The sequence below is a fragment of the Brassica rapa genome, unplaced genomic scaffold (genome assembly GCF_000309985.2).
Source record: "Brassica rapa cultivar Chiifu-401-42 unplaced genomic scaffold, CAAS_Brap_v3.01 Scaffold0583, whole genome shotgun sequence".
In the NCBI taxonomy this organism is placed as follows: domain Eukaryota; kingdom Viridiplantae; phylum Streptophyta; class Magnoliopsida; order Brassicales; family Brassicaceae; genus Brassica; species Brassica rapa.
This window is the reverse complement of record NW_022610523.1, coordinates 2,621-23,941: the sequence shown is the minus strand read 5'-3', so window position 1 is coordinate 23,941 and position 21,321 is coordinate 2,621. Positions and strand designations below refer to the sequence as shown.

At 31.8% G+C, this 21,321-nt stretch overlaps 3 protein-coding genes and 1 long non-coding RNA gene across 4 annotated transcripts; 2 read left to right on the top strand and 2 right to left on the bottom strand.

Moving 5' to 3' along the window:
* Nucleotides 1-6: 6 nt before the first annotated feature.
* Nucleotides 7-1,490, top strand: LOC117130597 (conserved oligomeric Golgi complex subunit 7-like). Its single transcript, XM_033283367.1, has 2 exons — nucleotides 7-632; nucleotides 711-1,490. Exons 1-2 carry the CDS (start codon nucleotides 84-86, stop codon nucleotides 1,323-1,325), a joined length of 1,164 nt encoding a protein of 387 aa, XP_033139258.1. The 5' UTR covers nucleotides 7-83; the 3' UTR covers nucleotides 1,326-1,490.
* A 2,783-nt stretch (nucleotides 1,491-4,273) lies between these two features.
* On the bottom strand, nucleotides 4,274-4,609 carry LOC117130600 (agamous-like MADS-box protein AGL80). The gene has a single exon (XM_033283369.1). It carries the CDS (start codon nucleotides 4,607-4,609, stop codon nucleotides 4,274-4,276), a length of 336 nt encoding a protein of 111 aa, XP_033139260.1.
* An 8,468-nt stretch (nucleotides 4,610-13,077) lies between these two features.
* LOC117130599 (conserved oligomeric Golgi complex subunit 7-like) lies at nucleotides 13,078-15,279 on the top strand. The gene is made up of 2 exons (XM_033283368.1): nucleotides 13,078-13,805; nucleotides 13,887-15,279. Exons 1-2 carry the CDS (start codon nucleotides 13,716-13,718, stop codon nucleotides 14,109-14,111), a joined length of 315 nt encoding a protein of 104 aa, XP_033139259.1. The 5' UTR covers nucleotides 13,078-13,715; the 3' UTR covers nucleotides 14,112-15,279.
* A 91-nt stretch (nucleotides 15,280-15,370) lies between these two features.
* Nucleotides 15,371-17,655, bottom strand: LOC117130598. Its single transcript, XR_004453933.1, has 2 exons — nucleotides 16,977-17,655; nucleotides 15,371-16,881 (listed from the first exon to the last, which is right to left on the bottom strand). It is a non-coding gene; the product is annotated as an uncharacterized LOC117130598 (long non-coding RNA).
* Nucleotides 17,656-21,321: the final 3,666 nt, after the last annotated feature.

Below are 21,321 nucleotides of genomic sequence, written 5' to 3'. Positions count from 1 at the left end.
AGATCGCAGTTGTGGATCTGAGAGGGGCCGTTACGCGTGGTGTTGGAGCTCAAGGAATTGAACTCAGCGAAACAGTGCGTAGGATGGAAGAGTCTGTTCCCCAAGTTGTTGTTCTTCTTGAAGCTGCGGTTGAGAGGTGTATTGGTTTCACTGGGGGCTCAGAGGCAGACGAGCTGATACTTGCAATAGATGACACTATGTTGCAGTATATCTCTATGCTTCAGGAAACACTCAAATCTTTGAGAGTTGTGTTCGGAGTGGATGGTACAGGTGATGGAGTTAGCTCAAAGAAAGATGGAAGTGCAGAGAAAAGCTCTCGTAAGATGGACTTGAGTTCAAATGAGGAGTGGTCCATTGTTCAGGGAGCTCTTCAAATACTTACAGTAGCAGATTGCCTTACGAGCAGGTCTTCTGTATTTGAAGCTTCTTTGAGAGCCACTCTGGCTAGACTAAACTCCAGCTTGTCTATTTCACTATTTGGCACAAATCTGGATCAGAACCTGTCACATTTGACAAGTGAACAAACAGCTGGAGATTTGTCTATGGCTGGACGAGCTTCCCTGGATGTGGCAGCTATTCGGTTGGTTGATGTTCCGGAGAAGGCTCGCAAACTCCTAAACCTGTTGGAACAGGTAGTCTTAATTGACAAAGATTCATAAATTAATATAAACTGTTCATATGTATAATTTCCTTTTGCTGTTTTGTTGCAGTCAAAAGATCCAAGGTTCCACGCACTGCCTTTGGCATCTCAGAGAGTAGCTGCGTTTGCGGACACAGTGAACGAACTTGTCTATGACATCCTCATATCAAAAGTCAGGCAAAGACTCGGGGAAGTATCTCGCCTACCAATCTGGTCTTCTGTGGAAGAACAAACTGCGTTTGCTCTACCAAACTTCAGCTCATACCCTCAGGCTTACGTTACAAGCGTTGGAGAATATCTCCTGACTTTACCTCAGCAGCTTGAGCCTCTAGCTGAAGGAATCTCAACCAATGGTGATTCAAACAACGAGGACGCACAGTTCTTTGCAACTGAGTGGATGTTCAAGGTAGCAGAAGGCGCAACGGCTCTGTACATGGAGCAACTGAGAGGAATCCAATACATTTCAGACCGAGGAGCACAGCAACTGTGTGTAGATATAGAGTACTTGAGCAATGTGCTTGCGGCCTTGTCCATGCCGATTCCGCCTGTGCTTGCAACTTTCCAGACGTGTTTGGCTACACCAAGAGATGAGCTCAAAGATGTGATGAAATCAGACGCTGGTAGTGAACTTGATTTCCCTACGGCTAATCTTGTTTGTAAGATGCGTCGTATCAGTTTTGATTAGTCTCTGAACTCTCAAAAACATGCTTTTGTGCCCTACGAAGAGGACCTGCTAACTAATTTGTTCGGCTGGCCATTGTCATATTTGTATTACACATTTCCAAGTTTTGATGCTATCATAAGACAAGTTTCTTTGTTTTCTTAATATAATGTAATAAAGTTATACCCCCGTCGGTTTTAAACAAGGAAGTTTTTGATGTTTAAAAATAGAAGATGTTTTCATTTTTTCAATGTAATTTTTACTTTTATCAAAAATTGCATAATTAATGATATTTTGTAGTTTATTTTATTATTGAATGAACAATTTTCAATTTATATTTTAATAATACTTTTTAGATAAAAACAAGTTTCAGAGTAATTATGCACCAACTTAAGAATTCATGTAGGTTGAAAGCGAAAAAATTATTAAACTCTTAATTATGCAATACTAGGGCAAGTCCGCGCTTCGCGCGGGATTTTGACGTAATTAAGTGTTTAGATCGACATATTTTTATTTTCAAAAGCATAATTTTCTGTTTTTGTGAAACATTATTTACATGTGATCTTTATTTATATAATATCTAATGATATCGAGAGCTGAATTAGCTGTTGTTGACCAAATTGCATAATTATATTGTTGTGATTCTTGGAATGATATAATATTTTATCTTTATTGCGACGATGAATTTTTTTTTATTTTAAAAATTTATTTATTTGAGTTAATCCATGATCATATGTTATTTTTAGATTTCTTGTGTATTGCGGTTCGTCAAAACTTTGTAATTAATTTCTTTAATTAAAAAAATGCAAGAGACGATGTTACAATGTCATTTTGCTTTCCTTAAAAGTGTGTCGATGTTTGGGAGATAGTAATATGTATGCTTTTTTTTTTTTTTTTTTTAATTTATTAGATAGTGTTACTCTTTTTTAACTATATGTTTGATTATGTATAATTGCTCATTTTGCTTTTCCATTAATTTTCATATTATTTTTTTGGTTTTTGAGTTTGGTAACACAAAAGAAAAATTATTTGTGAGATTAGATCTTTTCGTTGGTTTGAGCTTATGAAACATTATTTCCATTTGAAAATGAGTTTAAAATCATTGTTTGTTAGGATATCTTTTAGTTCTTTTTGATTTTATTATTTTATTTTATGGGATACTATAAATAAATGGTGAAATCACATTGTTAGAGTTTTTAGTTGGAACGTATTTGGAAGTTTGTTCAATAGTAAAATGAAAGTCAGCGTTATTGCATACTATAGTTTTGAAGGGAGATAAGATAAAAGTCATGTACATACACAAATAAATATGTATACTATCATTTTTGATACAATTGAACATTTTTGAAGTGTGATTTGCTATAAGTACATATGTTTATATGACAACACTATTAATAGATATATTTATATAATAACAAATCTTAACATTGTTCTTTAACAAAAAAAAAAAAATCTTAATATCGTTGCTCTATTTTGGAACTAAATATCCAATTTTCCTAAAACCCTCACAACTTAATTTCATATGGGTTTATGCTCTGTTAATCTCATGAAAATTATTACCATTTTCCAATGATTCAAACGTAATATTAATATTCAGAAAAACTTGTAAAACTTGTACAACACTATTATGTTGTGTCTGTCTCTGAATATCTCTCAGTAGATACAGGTAAGTAGTTGCAATATCCTTCTGAAACTTGTTTAGAAGCGTATTTTTTTTTGACTGGGGAACGCCCATAGCTTTCTCTGCAAAAAAGTTTTACAGTAGAAGGGCATTTTTTTCACCCTACTGAATCCTCATGAGTACTATATTCTGAATCACATGTTTGGTGTGTGCAGATTGAAGCTTTCTCTCACACACTTCACAGGCTTGAAATGTTAATCAAGATTCTTTAATCAACCTAATACCCCAAAAGACTTGTTTATAAACACTGCGCACTTGAAAGTTCTGTGTACTTTGAAGAAGCAATCAAAGAGGAGTGGTCCTTATAGATGTCCTTATAGGTGTACTACATCAAGTATGTGTAGCTAAGGATGCTATTGGAATCTTGGGGTGTAATTCTACTCTCTCTCTATCTCTCTTCTCGTTGGTTTCATTTATCATTACACTGAAAGTGTTGGACTAATGAGTGAAGTCAATAACTTGGACAGGACACACACTTAAACAAATCTCTTGAAATTGTAGTTACTGAGTAATTTGTATTGTTCATGTATATGCTAAAAAAAGTTTTACTATGTAGCAAGCAACGAAAGATCCAGCGGTCGGGGAAAATCAAGAAAGACAACAATGAATCTAACGTGTGAAATTAAGGTTTAAGCATCATAAAAGAAACGTTGGACAAAATATAGCTTTTCTTAAAGAATTAAATTATTCATGAAAATTAATGTACCTATAGTTTGACATGCATGCCAATGATAATCTCAGTTAAATACGATGCTTTATCAAAATATAGTTTATTCTTAAAGAATTTGCTATGTTGAACCCTAGAAAACATATAGTGTTACATACGAGATGAGCTCTTCAATGATTGAAATAGAAAACATTGCATTAATTTAGGTTAACATATGCAAACAAAGACACAAGTTTAAGACACAACAAGAAACAGAAACAAAAAAAAACAAGAAACATGACCAAAGCAACAAAAACTAGAAATATGAAACGAGAATGCAAAGACACAACAGTAACAACTTTATTCCAAGACACATTAATTTTATTATTCGACAGCTATCTGCTTCATTAGGTATTGTCCGCACCATCAGACTCGCTGCTCTCTCCTTCATAGGTCTTCATCTCCCCATGTCATCCTCAAGAAATGGCTCATTGCCACTCGTATTCGGATGTTGCTTACGTAACTCTCTATCATAATACGCAATTTTCTTACTTGCATATGACTTTAACTTCTCAATCTCGGTTTGAGAAAGATCAGCAATCATTCTACTACCATTTTTGATTTGGAGCATGAGATTATCCATCTTCAACTCCTGATAGCCTTCCGAGAAAGCTCTAGTTTCTTCTCGATCTCCTTGGTAATGGTCTTGATGAATGATGACTCTTCATCATCCGCCTTCATGTTCCTCTCGGTTTCCGGTAATGCGTTATAGCAGTCGATGAGAGATTGAGCCTCCTCCAGAGATGGCCACACCACCAGCTTACCATTTTTACGGTTGTAAAAGACCAAACATGCACTCATATCACAAACGATGGTTAGTTCTTCAGCCATTTGAATCAATTCTTTCATTCTCCGCTGGCAAACAGTAGCTCTTCTCTTTCGTTCCTCGACCCAAGCCAACTTCACTTTTGGTCTTCCCATGGCTGTCGCTTTTAGTTCTATCTTTTATTTGTGATGTTGAAATATAGTCATGCACTTGCAATCTTATATATATAGAGAGAGTCGAGAGGAAGAGTCAAGAACACAAAATGGACTACTTTGGGAATGTATTCAATTACCATTAAATTTCAACATATTTCATATAGTAGTATGGTAAATAATAATTTGACTGTACTATTTTAGTAATTGTTCAATTACCATTAATTTTGAATATATCTCAAATTAGTAGTCTAGGAAGAAAAAGTTTGACTATACTGAGGGTCTAACTGGTGACCACTGAATGAAAGGAATGATGAATTTATTACTATTTCTAATTATTTTTACCATTTATAAGAAATAATTTTTCTTTTTTATTCTTCTCATTCCTTTTATTCTAGAGGAATATAGAACAAATTTGTTTCTCATTAAAATCGGTAAGGAATAATCTTTCTTTTCTTCCTATAATTTTATTTCTCTACATTTTTCTCCTACTCATTCCTAGTGTTCCTATAGTGGTTACCAGTTTGTCCCTAAATATTTTGTTGTGGTAGTATATTAAATATATTGGTTTTTCTAATTATTAAGTCTATTTTTTTTATTATCGTATTTTAGTATCTCCTATATATTAAAAGAGAAACATTTGTAATTAATGCGTTCACACTATATTTTCTATGTTATAGCTTCACATTGATTTCAATTTGAGTATGCTGACGTGTCGGCCTCACAATCATTTAACAATTAATGCATTCACACACTAATTTTTTAACTCTACCGCAAATAATTTAATGTGTTCACACACAATTTATTTGATTAACTCATCTGGATCTGAAACTGAATCGAACTAGATTTGAAAGTAATACTAAACACAAACTAAAACGATTAAGTATATTCAGATGGATTAAAAGTTTAATATCTAGATAACCAGAATCGAATCTAATCCAAAATAAAATATTTTGGAATACCAAAATATCTAAATCTCAATTATATATTTAAATATATTAATTATTTTAAATATTATATTCATTAGATATTAAAAAATATGAAAGTATCTCAAAATTATCAACATAGACACAAGTAAATATCTAAAAATAACAGTAAATGTTAAAAATACTGATAATATTTATTTGTTCTCCATCCAAATATTTAAATTGAATGAATTTTTATGTAAATTTAAATAGTTAGTCTTACATTATTAATTTTTATGTTTTATATTATTTTATTTTTGGATTTTGAGCATTTAAGTATATTTAGATTTTTGTTAAAAAATACCTGATTAAAATGGTATCCGAACTCGAATCCGAACCCGCAAAGATTCGAAACCAAATCTAAACCAAAATTTGTAAATATCTGAATAAGATTTAAATATCTAACTCTAAAAGTGTGAAATCCCGATAGATCAACTGAATTCGAACAGATATATGAATATTTATTCCAAAAAGCTATATGACAAATCTTTTAGTACAACATACTATAAATAATCTAATAAACTATTTTACTCCGCTCACATCGCGAGTTACTGCCTAGTAGGTTACTATTTTCATAACACGCACGTTTAGTCAGAGACAAGAAAATCCGTAGCAAGCAACGAAAGATCCAGCGTTCGAGGGAAATCAAGAATGGCAATAAACGATGAAGAAAACTTCTCCATATAAGAAAACTTTAGTCGTTCCTTGATTCAATCAGATTAAGAGCAACATCATATACTACATGGCAAAGAGTCTGTGCAAGAAAAGGTTTGTCTTTATCCGTTTCACTTCTCTTTAGCTGCTTTGATTCTGAGGAAACTTACATTAACCATAGTTATCTGAAAACCACCCACTCTTAGTTTCACATATGCCTTCATAGTATGATCTAATAATGATATGACTATCTCTATTTATGGCAGAGAATTTTCTCACAAGAAAATAAGATTCAAAGGCTTAATTACCAGGTCCAAGATCTAAGGAGGCAGTTGGTTCAATGCAGGAATGAAAATCAGGTTAAGTTGACGGAGCTAGTAACTGAGCTTGATCAGCTGCCACTACGTGGTGTCTAGTCCATTTTTACAGGGACATTGTTTTCCCCTAGCACATGTTCCACATGTGGTTTATTTCTTTCCTATTAAAAACATATGTTAAATCGTGCTTCAAGACTGAAACATCAGGGGCTGCTAGACTGGGATGGACTATCAAAACTTCAAGAGAGACTCAGAGATTTTCAATCTCCACTAACTTTGTTATGTCACCACTAATGGCAGAAGGTTTTGCGATGAGGGAAGCGATTAAGAAGATTAATGCTATTGGAATCTTTGGGGTGTAATTCTACTCTCTCTATCCCTCTCCACTTTGGCTTTCTTTTATCATTACACTGAAAGCGTTGGACTAATGGGTGGGAGTGAATAACTTGACATTTATGGGAAGACTAGGAATGGCAAATAAACCGCAGCCCACGGGCCGGGCCCGTAGAAGACCCATGCGGGGCGGGTTTGGGTAGAGATATTGAGGCCCATTTGTGAGCGGGTCTCGTGGGTTAAGTCTCATGTGGGTTTGGGCCTTTGCGGTTTGGACTATGCGGGTCTTGCGGGGCAGAAAGAACCCGCACCACTTCCTGTTTTGTTTTGTTTCCACCTGAAAAAAAGAGAGAGATCATGAAAATGGCGATTCATGTTCTCCACGACTCCACCGAGTCACCGTCGAGCACCAGAGGAGCATCACCACCAACCGGTTCTTCTTCTCTTTGATTAAGGCCACCACCGGAGCTTCTCTTCTTCGTCGAACCACCAGTGAAGCTTCTCTCCGTTTTCTTTCCACCCTCATAGCTTCTCTTCTTGGAGATCCCACCACCGGAGCTGAGGTGGATTCTTCGTTGCCGTCTGGACTTACCTAGAAACCTCGTACATGAACTCTTTCGTTTAAGACAGGTCCGTGATCTCTTCAGCTAAAATATTTTATTTTGATGATTCGATCGAACCATTAAGTTACATGATTAAGAGATTTGTAAATGTGTTTCAGGTTAAAAAAGAGAAGGGCATGTGACTTGTGACGGTGATGAACTACAAAGAAGACAACTTAAAAGGGTAAATAGCTCTTTGTTAATTCTTGGTTAGGACAAGAACTGTTTTTTAAGAAGCTGATGTTGTCTGTTTGAAGGTGGCAGCCAAGGGGTCCTTGAATGTAGGAGATAGAATTTACCTTCCTTTCTCTGTAAGCAATGATGCGTTTCTGTTAAGTCCTACTTTATATGGAAGAAGTTTGTTTGCTTCGTTTCTGTTAAGTCCTAGTAGTGCACATGCTGTTATTAAGTTACAGTATTGAGTTGAGAACCGTCCTCGTTCAAGAAAACATGTGGAAACATAATCTTCTCACCACAACGAAACATCATCTTTTTACTACCCGCGGGTTTGGGTACCGCAGGTCATGGCGGGCTGACCCGCAAAGATCCACATGAGATAGAGACCGCAGCGGGGCGGGTGGTACCAATTGCCATCCATAGGAAGACCAGCGTCTGCAAAAAGTAGGACACACACACACACACTCTAAAACAAATCTCTTGAAATTGTAGATACTGAGTAATTTGTAGTCTTAATGTAAATGCTAAAAAGAAAAAAAAATGCTACGTAGTAAGCAGCCAAAGATCCAGTGTTCGAGGGAAAATCAAGAAAGACAATAATAAATCTTACGTGTGAATTTAAGGTTTAAGCATCATACAAGAAACGATGAGAAAAACTTTTCCATATCAAACTATTCATGAAAATTAATGTGTATATATATAGCTTATTGTTCTGAAACAATTTGCTTTATGTTGAACTCTAGAAAAACAGTGTTAAATACGGGATGAACTCTTTAATGATTGCAAAGGGAAAACATTGCATTATTTAGATTAACATATGCAAACAAAGACACATGTTTATGACACAACAAGAAACAAAAAACAGGAAACATGACCAAAGCAACAAAAACTAGAAATATGAAACGAGAATGCAAAGACACAACAATAACAACTTTATTCCAAGACACATTAATTTTATTATTCGACGGCTAGCTGCTTCATTAGGCATCGTCCGCACCACCAGACTTGCTGCTCTCTCCTTCACAGGTCTTCTTCATCTCATCCTCCTTATCAGATGGATCCTTGATCCACTTATCCATCAAATAGACACTTCCCCCTGTATCATTGGGAATGGTGCCTTTGGGATCTCACCCATAAGAGTTTGGAACTTCTTACTTGCATATGACTTTAACTTCTCAGTCTCGGTTTGAGAAAGGTCATCAAGCATTCTACCATTTTGGATCTGGAGCATGAGATGATCCATCTCCAACTCCTCGACAGCCAACTTCAGTTTTGGTGTTCCCATGGCTGTCGCTTTTAGTTTTATCTTTTATTTGTTTTGTGATGTTGAAATATAGTCATGCACTTGTAATCTTATATATACAGATAGTTGAGAGGAAGAGTCAAGAACACAAAATGGACAACGTTAGGAATGTATTCAATTACCATTAATTTTCAACATATTTCATATAGTAGTATGGTAAAAAATAATTTGACTGTAATATTTTGGTAATTGTTCAATTACCATTAATTTTGAATATATCTCAAATTAGTAGTCTAGGAATAAAAAGGTTGACTAGACTATATATTTTGTTGTGGTAGTATATTAAATATATTTGTTGTTCTAATTATTAAGTCTAATGGTTATTTATTATCGTATTTTAGAATAGGTTTACTATTTTCATAACACCCACGTTTAGTCAGAGACAAGAAAATCCGTAGCAAGCTAAAAAAGATCCAGCGTTCGAGGGAAATCAAGAATGAGAATAAATAAATGTACGTGTGAATTTAAAGTTTAAGCATCATAAAATAAACGATGAAAAAAACTTCTCCATATCAACTTTATGAAAATTAATGTACCTATAGTTTGACGTGCATGCCAATGATAATCCAGTTAAATATGACGATTTATCTAAGTATAGCTTGTTGTTTCCAAACGAGCAACTTGAGACTGAAATTGAAGCTAGTCGTTCCTTGATGTCCAAGTGTATAAAACTTGTAGAATTATTTTTAAACAAAAAAAAACTAGATCTTAAATATTTCATTATTTAATATGGAATGAATAAAAGATAACGATAACTAATCAAACTTCAATAAACAAGACTTAAAGGAAAATAAAACTAAAAAACATAGATTTGTTATTAACTTTTTTGTTATTTAGTCATCATTTTAACTAGATCCTTTCTCCGCGCTACGCGCGGATAATATATTTAAATTTATTATATTTATCATTTTTATTTGTATGTGAATTCTTGTATATTAAATTATATATAACTAATTTTAAATTTGATTTTTTTATATTTTAAGTTTGAAGTAAGTATTTCTATTATATGTAACACAATTAACTAATAAAATATGAAGAATCAAGTCCGAGATTTTAGAGTTACGTAAAAAATATATAATTATGTATAGAACATAAATTATCGTAGTTTAAAAGATCGAAATCTCATCTCGAATAAATTCACAAAAAGAAAAAGTACTCCAATAACCTACTTAAAATATAAAACCACCTTTTCAAAAAAACGTACTTAATAATATTTTTTACGTGTAATAGTTAAAAACTGAAAATTGAATATCGATCTAGAATATTATTTTAATATATCTAATGGTAAAATATTAATTGTAATAAACAAATTTTGAAATTTTTTATATTACATGAATTAGAAGTTTTTAAAATCTAAAATCTATTTTATTAACATAATATATTTTTATTCATTTATTATTTTGATGTTACAAAATATTGTTTTTGTTTTATTTGTATATTAATTTTTTAATAATTTAGTTTCTTTTTAAGTAATTTTAAAATTATCAAGAATATAATATATTTAAAATTATTTATTTAAATATATCCAAATATGATGTCTCATTTTTATGTGTGTTTACGTTGCATATTTAATAGCAATAAAAATGAATTTTTTTTAACATTGTTAAAGTCGTTCATATTAAACCCTATACGCTAAATCCTAAACACTAAACCTTAAACCCTAAACCCTTGGATAAATCCTAAACCCTTAGGTAAAATATAAAAAATAAATAAAAAAATAGTAGCTGCTGTAAGAAATGAATTTTTTAATGTTGTTAAAGCCGTTCATACTAAACCCTAAACCCTAAAACCTAAACCCTAAACCCTTGGGTAAATCCTAAACCCATGGATAGACTCATAACCGTTGGAATATCTCTTTACCCAAGGGTTTAGGATTTATCCAAGGGTTTAGGGTTTCATGTTTAGGGTTTAGGATTTAGTGTTTAGTATGAACAGCTTTAACAATATTAAAAAAATCATCTTTTATTGTTATTATACGTTTTTTATTTATTTTATATCCTTTTATTTAAAAAAATAAATTCTAAAAATTTTGTTTCCTTTTTTGAAAAAATTTGTATATAAAATAACCAATTTTCATTGGTTGGTGAACCTATAGATTCACCTAGGGGGTGAACCCAAGAATTTCTCTTATTCTTTTCAGTCATCTTTCTTCACTTGTTTTCCTTAAAATGTTGACCATCTCATCTTGATCTACTATATTTTTAAAGTATTTATTCTATATTATAAATGCTAGACTTTGAAAACAATAAATCCCATCAAACTAATAAATCTGTTTGATTTTTTTGCAATAACAACCGTTCATGTTTTAAGATATTAGTTTGTTTCTGGGTAGAAATAAGTAGGGAAATCATATAGTTAATTTTTGTTTGTTTGTTTTGGAAGTGATTCCCTGTAGGGAGGTGCATAAACACTTGAAATAAATAGATACAGATACCAGATCATAACCAAAGTTTATGTAAAAATTCTGTCTTAAACCTCTTTATCATAAAATCAGAAAAGTAACGGCGTAGAAACCTATAACACACATGTTAAACTTTTGAAAACAAAGCTCCAGGAACTCGTATGTGATAGCACGGTGACGTTTAAATAAAAGTCCACTTCGAGAAGACGGATGTGATGCACTTGTAAAACTGGTCACAGTCACGATTCGAAATGCCTAGCTTGTTGGGAGGAAGAAAAATATGATTAAAATTCTTGAAATCATTATTGGCAAATTACTCAAGGGCTAGATAGTGTATAGGCAATAATTCAAAACTGAAAGTTTGTAGGGCGTTAATTTCTATCCTTGGAGAGGCATGGACGTCTTCATTTTTTCCGTAAACTCCGTCAGTTATCGTGTGGAGTTGGCAATCGCTGATAGCACAGTTGAAGGTGCATTCGTGTGTTTTGATGGTGTGATGACTAAGCTGCATAACCTCCGAGCAAGTGAAGCCGGTCAGTGTTGGTAAGATGTGCATTAGTCTTCTTAAAGGATTATTAAATATAAATGCTAACATACATGGTGCTTTCAATCTGACGAACAGGCTGAGGAAGGAGTAAATCCTGAGGACTCTTAGGTGCCGCTGTTTATCACAGACATGGAAGGAAAAACATTCACCTTCCAGGTCAGAGTTAGCACGTTTAACTTCACTGCACACCATTAGACCTCACCATCACCCGCATCCTTAAGGAGCATGAGCGTGTTCCAGTTCCTGACTTTGTCGTTAAGGTAAGAGTGATTTTGCGAACCTTTGATTATCTATGTATGTCTGTTAGTATGTAACACTTTCCGAATGTATCAGGGGAGAAACGATGGTGATGATGCTGACATGGCAGATGGTGGTCCGGTTCCTGTTCGTGTTGAAACTGGAGAAGGCAGTAGTGATGCAGATAAGAATACTGATGCGAAACCAGCCGATGCTTCGGCGAAGAAGAGGACCCACTCATCTACCAAGATGGCCAAGAAATTGGATACCAGCAGTTATGGTTTCATGTTCCAAGTTTAAATACTTCTTATTTATCTGCAGTACTTTCGCAACTTTGATTATCTTTGTTTCAGTCAATAATAAAAAAACTATTTCAATTTATTCCCTCTTATATAGTTTTTTCAATTCTTTTAACTGAAATAAAAGTGGAAAATCCATTAGAATTGTGATCGGATCAGATTGGGCAGGGTTTGAGTAAACTCCATTCATGCTACTCCTTTGCGTTTTTGGCTTTTGACGTTGAAATCATAACAATACTAAAAGGAAACTTTTTGTCATCCTATAACTAACTTTTGAGTAATGATATAATAGAATATTTAAATAATTAGTTACTATACAGACTTTCAGTATTATTCGAGTTATCATCTTACGTGACATTCCAACCGAAATACTCTGATTTACTAATTCCTAATATTTAGTTTTTTTTACTATATGTTTCGGTTTAGATACAAATGACTACGGAACAAGTAAATTCATTCACAATCTTCCTAAGATTAAGAAAAATAAAGTTATAATTATATAACTAAATTGGAATTGTTGATTTATTAAATTTTTAGTTGTTTTGTAACTATTAAAATTTCAAGATTAATTGGGAGACTAACGTATGAATAATTCCAGCCAGGTTTAATTTTTAGATTTTATTTTAAAATTATTTTATTACACAGGAGGAATACAAGAAAATGTTAGTAAGGAATTTATAAAATACAATCGAATCGGATCAGTTTGGGCACGGTTTGAGTAAACTACATTCATGCTACTCCTTTGAATTCACTGCGCAACGTTAATCAGGATCATGGCTTGGTGATTGTCGAAGTGGAGATTATGACCGGACCAGAAGTTTTTTTTTTGTTTTTTTTGATAAAAATGACCGGACCAGAAGTTGGTGAACGAATATTACTCCCTAGGATACAGCTAAGCCCAACTGACAGCATACATCCTTTTAACTTCGTAGACGGCAATACCCAATCCGACTTAGCTATGCCATGACAATAAATAAAAGTCAAGGCCAAAGCCTAAAGCAAGTCAGCTTTATATCTTCCCCGGCCTGTATTTACCCATGGACAGTTTTATGTTACCATGTCTCGATTGACAACACCAGAAGGCTTAAAATATTAGACGAAAGCTCCTATAAAGACGGTGAGAAGCTGACTTGAGCAGGTCTTCTGTGTTTGAAGCTTCTTTGAGAGCCACTCTGGCTAGACTAAACTCCAGCTTGTCTATTTCACTATTTGGCACAAATCTGGATCAGAACCTGTCACATTTGACAAGTGAACAAACAGCTGGAGATTTGTCTATGGCTGGACGAGCTTCCCTGGATGTGGCAGCTATTCGGTTGGTTGATGTTCCGGAGAAGGCTCGCAAACTCCTAAACCTGTTGGAACAGGTAGTCTTAATTGACAAAGATTCATAAATTAATATACACTGTTCATATGTATCATTTCCTTTTGCTGTTTTTTTTTTGCAGTCAAAAGATCCAAGGTTCCACGCACTGCCTTTGGCATCTCAGAGAGTAGCTGCGTTTGAGGACACAGTGAACAAACTTGTATATGACATCCTCATATCAAAAGTCAGGCAAAGACTCGGGGAAGTATCTCGCCTACCAATCTGGTCTTCTGTGGAGGAACAAACTGCGTTTGCTCTACCAAACTTCAGCTCATACCCTCAGGCTTACGTTACAAGCGTTGGATAATATCTCCTGACTTTACCTCAGCAGCTTGAGCCTCTAGCTGAAGGAATCTCAACCAATGGTGATTCAAACAACGAGGACGCACAGTTCTTTGCAACCGAGTGGATGTTCAAGGTAGCAGAAGGCGCAACGGCTCTGTACATGGAGCAACTGAGAGGAATCCAATACATTTCAGACCGAGGAGCACAGCAACTGTGTATAGATATAGAGTACTTGAGCAATGTGCTTGCAGCCTTGTCCATGCCGATTCCTCCTGTGCTTGCAACTTTCCAGACGTGTGTGGCTACACCAAGAGATGAGCTCAAAGATGTGATGAAATCAGACGCTGGTAGTGAACTTGATTTCCCTACGGGTAATCTTGTTTGTAAGATGCGTCGTATCAGTTTCGATTAGTCTCTGAACTCTCAAAAACATGCTTTTGTGCCCTACGAAGAGGACCATGCTAACTAATTTGTTCGGCTGGCCATTGTCATATTTGTATTACACATTTCCACGTTTTGATGCTATCATAGGACAAGTTTCTTTGTTTTCTTAATATAATGTAATAAAGTTATACCCCCATCTGGTTTAAACAAGGAAGTTTTTGATGTTTAAAAATAGAAGATGTTTCCATTTTTTCAATGTAATTTTTACTTTTATCAAAAATTTCATAACTAATGATATTTTGTAGTTTATTTTATTATTGAATGAACAATTTTCAATTTATATTTTAATAATACTTTTTAGATAAAAACAAGTTTCAGGGTAATTATGCACCAACTTAAGAATTCATGTAGGTTGAAAGCGAGAAAGTAATTAAACTCTTAGTTATGCAATACTAGGGCAAGCTCGCGCTTCGCGCGGGATTTTGACGTAATTAAGTGTTTAGATCGACATATTTTTATTTTCAAAAGCATAATTTTCTGTTTTTGTGAAACATTATTTACATGTGATCTTTATTTATATAATATCTAATGATATCTAGAGCTGAATTAGCTGTTGTTGACCAAATTGCATAATTATATTGTTGTGGTTCTTGGAATGATATAATATTTTATCTTTATTGCGACGATGTATTTTATTTTTATTTTTAAATTTATTTATTTGAGGTAATCCATTATCATATGTTATTTTTAGATTTCTTGTGTATTGCGGTTCGTCAAAACTTTGTAATTAATTTCTTTAATTAAAAAATGCAAGAGACGATGTACGATGCCATTTTGCTTTATTTAAAAGTGTGTTGATATTTGGGAGATAGTAATATGTATGCTATTTGTATTTTATTTTATTTATTAGATAGTGTTACTCTTTTTTAACTATATGTTTGATTATGTATAATTGCTCATTTTGCTTTTCCATTAATTTTCATATTATTTTTTTGGTTTTTGAGTTTGGTAACACAAAAGAAAAAATATTTGTGAGATTAGATCTTTTCGTTGGTTTGAGCTTATGAAACATTATTTCCATTTGAAAATGAGTTTAAAATCATTGTTTGTTAGGTTATTTTTTAGTTCTTTTTGATTTTATTATTTTATTTTATGGGATATTATAAGTAAATGGTGAAATCACATTGTTAGAGTTTTTAGTTGGAACATATTTGGAAGTTTGTTCAATAGTAAAATGAAAGTCAGCATTATTGCATACTATAGTTTTGAAGGGAGATACGATAAAAGTCATGCACATACACAAATAAATATGTATCCTATCATTTTTGATACAATTGAACATTTTTGAAGTGTGATTTGCTATAAGTACATATGTTTATATGACAACACTATTAGTACATATATTTATATGATAACAAATCTTAACATTGTTCTTTAACAAAAACAAAATAATCTTAATATCGTTGCTCTATTTTGGAACTAAATATCCAATTTTCCTAAAACCCTCACAACTTAATTTCATATGGGTTTATGCTCTGTTAATCTCATGAAAATTATTACCATTTTCCAATGATTCAAACGTTATATTAATATTCAGAAAACTTGTAAAATCACACTTCAAAAAAATTTAAGTTGGAACATATTCAGAAAACTTAATTTTTTAACAAAAAAATTTGTGGCCACCAATAGCCCGTTGCTTGATCATGTACCATTGTTCCCTTTGCAACCAATATCGTGAATCACATTAGCTATTGCAACCCAAGAGTAGATATCCACTATATTAGAGCATCTCCAATGTATATCTCTATATTTTCCTCTAAAATAGAGATCTCTATTATAGAGGTGGATTTGCTCCAATGTATACTTCTATAATAGAGTTCCTCTATATCCAAGAGTAAATATCCACTATATTGGCCACAAATTTAAAACAGATTTGAATACTTTTATGCCTGCATGAAACTTCTCAGTTGCACCATTGCAAAAGAAAGAGATCAAATTGACATTTCAAACAACATCAAACGCTAATCGCAGTCGAAACTAACATAAAAGTAACATTTGCTTGTACATACCAAACAAAATCTTTTGTTTTAATCTATCACATAAAGGCAAAATCAAGAAGAAATTTGAAATTTTTATTTATAGTGAATGAGAAATACAAAAGAAAAAGACTTCGTCAACGGTAGTTTTTGGACTATTGGGAACAAATAATAATTGCAAAAAAAAAAAAAACTGATTGTCTTGTCTACATTTATGGGTGGAGACTTGTTGATCCAAGCATAAAGCTTCCTCCTATTATAGCTCCGTTAATGGAGTTAGATCTTCCATCACTTTACTTGACCACCTTCTTCTCCTGTGGTTTCTTATACATAAAATTTTCTTGCACCAAACGATCCAATGCATTCCAAGCGCTTAAAGATATTACAACAAAATCATAACCCCGTTAAGTAAAACCAGTTTGATTAGAAAAAAAAGTTCAGATGGTTAAAAAATTGATTTGGTTTACCGTCTGTGTCCAACCAGAAGATAATGTTCCGGTTTCCCTTAGCCTTCTTCTGCTTGTTTAGACCAATTCAGGAAGAAATAAAACTACCTTAGAGAGACATGTAGCAAGCTTTTGTTTTCCTATTATCTGACTTGTCACGCCCAGGAGTGTAGAAGGTGACCTGGTCTGGATCATCCAAAAACATACCATGTTACTGAGAAATATATTACTTACGATGCAAGAAACTCAATGAGAATGTAATTTATAGTATTACTTTAACAATGAAGCTTCTTCCACATGCCATTCTTTTCTGCCCTACGCTATTAATTTTCATATTATGTCATCAACTCTTCATGATCAAGAAGAACTTAAACGTAATCGTAAAGATAAACTGTACCGTTAAGAAGACGTGTGAAGAAGCGGTTAGATTCAGTTCGACGCCAGCTTTCATAGACATAAGCAGAACCTGATACGTCATATTATCATACAGTTATTTAATTTTATTCTTGATTCACAGTTTTTTGTCAGAAACTTATCAATTTACTTACTGTTTTGTGATGGTTTCATTGCATCCTTCAACACTTTCTCACTGGACTGCTGAGCTAATTTTCCATTGAACCAAAAGACTTCTAATCCCCCTTTTCACAAAAGAATCTATTGAAGATCCATAAACAAAGTATATTGGCTTAAAGACAATGCTCTTCTCACCAGTAAGGCCGTATCAGACATCTTGATATTCTCTAAACATTGGGCAGCACTGAAACCGTTAGACTCTTTCCATTTATTAACAATATCAACACGGAATAACCACTCTGTTGGGCATGGATGAGATTTGTTTTCTTCAGTAATATCCTGCAGATTGCTTAAAACTATCATACAATAATCTATTTTTTAAAACAAAAACATTGTTGAAAACTAAAATCGACTCAAGGAAAAAATTTACATATGATATTTGACTCAAATGGTATTTATAACATAGGAACTTTACATGTCCCCACTATAGACTCTCGTTTCAATATACTAAGGAGCCTTTATCTTAGTACAATACCATCATTGAATTTCTCCATATGTAGCTTCATACCTTCTATGAAGCAGAGCATTAGTAATTTTTTTATATGTTGCAATCTCTTGACTGTAATACAGAAACCGCGACCAAAGCTCCTCTTTTCGCCAAACTCAGCTTGTAAAGACTTTGACTTTAAATCATCATCTGCATTTGTTCGAGCCATTGTCAGATTAAAAAGACCGAGGAGCTTAACAAAATGAAGAAGCAAACATCGTATGACTAAGATCACAAATTAATTAAGATCACGTTACTTGTAAATCTTACAGAAAAAAACTTGAGTTTGTTTTCTAAATCGCCGGAGCAACCTTGGCTTCAAGGAGAAGCATATTGACGCCCATAACGATTTAAGAAGAAGTCCAGACGAATTGACTGAGTGTAGCCACTAACCGTTCATGTTTCCCTTTGCTAGGCAGAGGAAGTCAACGCATCAACCTAACCTCAACCGGAGAAGAAAATTTACCAGATTTCAAATGAGAAATAAGAACTTTCGAGTTAGCCATTTATGTGAAAATAACTTTACTTTGTTGGTTCAACAGATCGAGAAGATGGTCTTGATAAGAGGAAGGCTTAACTTTTTATATTCGCAGTGACACCGCCTCGGAGAAGAGAAGTTCACATTCAAGACCAGATCGTGGTTGATGGAGTTAAGAAGAGGTTTAATGAGACGAATCTGTAACTGGTAACGTTTTTGGTCGATGAAAAAGAAGATCAGATGACGAAGAACAAAGAACGGAGATGAACATTGTGCTATTAGGGTTGACTGCTATCGGGCTGCTTTTCTTGTGCCAAATTAAAAAAAGCCCACACACAAACTTAGCCCATATGGATCGCTGATTCCTTTAATGAAACGCTGTGTTTCGAGCAGGCGGGACACGTGTTGACTCCTCGTGAAGCGACTTTCCTAAGTGGAATCCTAGGTGGCAACCTCAGGAGAGAGCAAAACATCTTTTATATGTAAAGACTAGGAGTTAATCCGCGCTACGTGCGGGGCTATTTTTATTTTCAAATGTTAACCATATAGTTATTTTTTTGAACGTTGTATTCTGAACAACAACAAATTCTGAATTGTATGTATGTGTGAATACATATTTCTTTAGAAAAAATCAGAAAACTATACATTTTTAGATAGATGTTTGATATAGTTTTTCCTTTCTTATATTGTATATTTACTTATTATTTTTTTTCTTATATTGTAAGACAATTCTCTCAAATAGATCTTTTAAGTTTTTTTTGTCACAAAATAGTATTCAATAAAGAAAGTGACCAAAATAGTCTCTTTTATTTTAAAAAATTTAATTTTTTAATTTTTAATTTTTAAAAATTTGAAATCCTATCCTCAAAATCCCACCCCTTAACTCTAAACCATAAGTCTATGTTAGTTAACCATAGGGTATAAATGTATTTTTACTCTTTAATAAGACTTATTTTGATTATTTTTCTCATTTATAGCTATTTTGTAGCAAAAACTTAAAAATGGCTATCCAAGGGAATTTTTCAATATTGTATATTTATTTATTCTAATTTTCTTGTTTTTAAATCTAATGATAATATTACGATAGATGTTTAATGTAATATTTATATTTCTTATACTTTATATTTGCTTATTATTTATTTAAATATAAGTTTTTGCATTTAACTATATATTTTTCAGATAAATATTTAATTTAGTTTTTCCATTTTTTATATTGTATATTTACTTACTGTTTATTTTTTTTTTTTTTATATTTCTTATTCTAAATTTCTTGCTTTTATATCAATGATAATATTACGATATGTATTTAATGTAATATTTTTTATTTCTTATATATTATATTTACTTATTATTTATTCTTTCATATTTTATATTTACTTATTATAATATTTAGCATTAATATTCACTTATTGTATTTTTAAATAATGAAAATGTAAAACAATACCTTTTTGAGATAGATGTTTAATGTAGTTTTTGCACTTCTTAATTGTATTTTACCTATTGTTTATTTTTCTTATATTGTATATTTACTTATTCTATTTTTTTTACTTTTAAATCAAATGATAATATTATTTATAATGTTTAATGTAATATTTATATTTCTATATTATATTTACTTATAATTTATTTTATTGTATGTTTCTCAGATTTGTTTTTATTTTCCTTATATAGTATATTTACTTATTCTAATAATACGATAGATGCTTAATATAATATTTCTATTTAATATATTGTATACTAATTTATTATTTTTTTTACTATACATTTCTTAGAGAGATGTTTAATTTAGATTTTTCATTTATTAATTGTATTTTACCTATTTTTTATTTTTCTTATATTGTATATTTACTTATTCTAATTTTCTTGCTTTTATATCAAATGATATTATTATAATAGATGCTTCATGTAAAATTTATATTTCTTATATTGTATGCTTATTTTTATTATATTGTATATTTACTTATAAAAATATTTGGAAGTCATAAAAATGTAAAAATCTACATTTTTCAAATATATGTTTAATGTAGTTGTTCTGTCTCTTATCTTGTGTATTTACTTTTTTAATTGTATATTTACTTATCTAACTATTTTTATTTTATATCAAATTGTAATATTACGATATAAATTTAATGTAGTATTTTTATTTCTTATATTTTATATTTACTTATTATTTATTTTATTATAGATTTTTTAGATAGATGTCTAATGTATTTTTTGTATTTCTTATATTATATATTTACTTATTATTCATTTTTTATTTTATATTTACTTATTCTAATATTATAATATATGTGTAATCTAATATTTTTATGTTGGATATTTACTTATTATTTATTTAACTATACATTTTTTCAGATATGTGTTTAATTTAGTTTTTCCATTTTTATGTTGTATATTTGCTTATTGTTTATCGTTCTTATTTCATATATTAATTTATTCTAAATTTTATTGCTTTTATATCAATGATAATATTACGATATATATTTAATGTATTATTTTTATTTCTAATATACTATATTTACTTAATAGGGGAAATTACATGTTTTCCACTTTTCATTTTTACCACCACTAAAAAGACATTTTCAAAAATACTTTCTTCATTAAGTGGCAAAAGACTCTTATGTCCTTGTTATTCATATATATAATAAATCATTATTTAAATAAAAAAATAAATTAAAAAAAAGTAATTTGTTTTTGAATTATACTTTTCAAATTCGAACTTTTTTATAAATTTTTTTTTTGAAATTTTTTTCGAATTTTTTTGAAATTTTTTCTTCACATTTCTTTTTGAAAAACGAAAATTATGTTTGAAACTATTTTTAATATTT

Excerpts from the sequence above, each read along its gene's own strand:
- LOC117130599 (XM_033283368.1), top strand. The coding sequence starts at position 13,716 with ATGGCTGGACGAGCTTCCCTGGATGTGGCAGCTATTCGGTTGGTTGAT. Across the intron at positions 13,806-13,886 it reads TCCTAAACCTGTTGGAACAG|TCAAAAGATCCAAGGTTCCA; the intron begins GTAGTCTTAATT and ends TTTTTTTTGCAG.
- LOC117130597 (XM_033283367.1), top strand. The coding sequence starts at position 84 with ATGGAAGAGTCTGTTCCCCAAGTTGTTGTTCTTCTTGAAGCTGCGGTT. Across the intron at positions 633-710 it reads TCCTAAACCTGTTGGAACAG|TCAAAAGATCCAAGGTTCCA; the intron begins GTAGTCTTAATT and ends GTTTTGTTGCAG.
- LOC117130600 (XM_033283369.1), bottom strand. The coding sequence starts at position 4,609 with ATGGGAAGACCAAAAGTGAAGTTGGCTTGGGTCGAGGAACGAAAGAGA.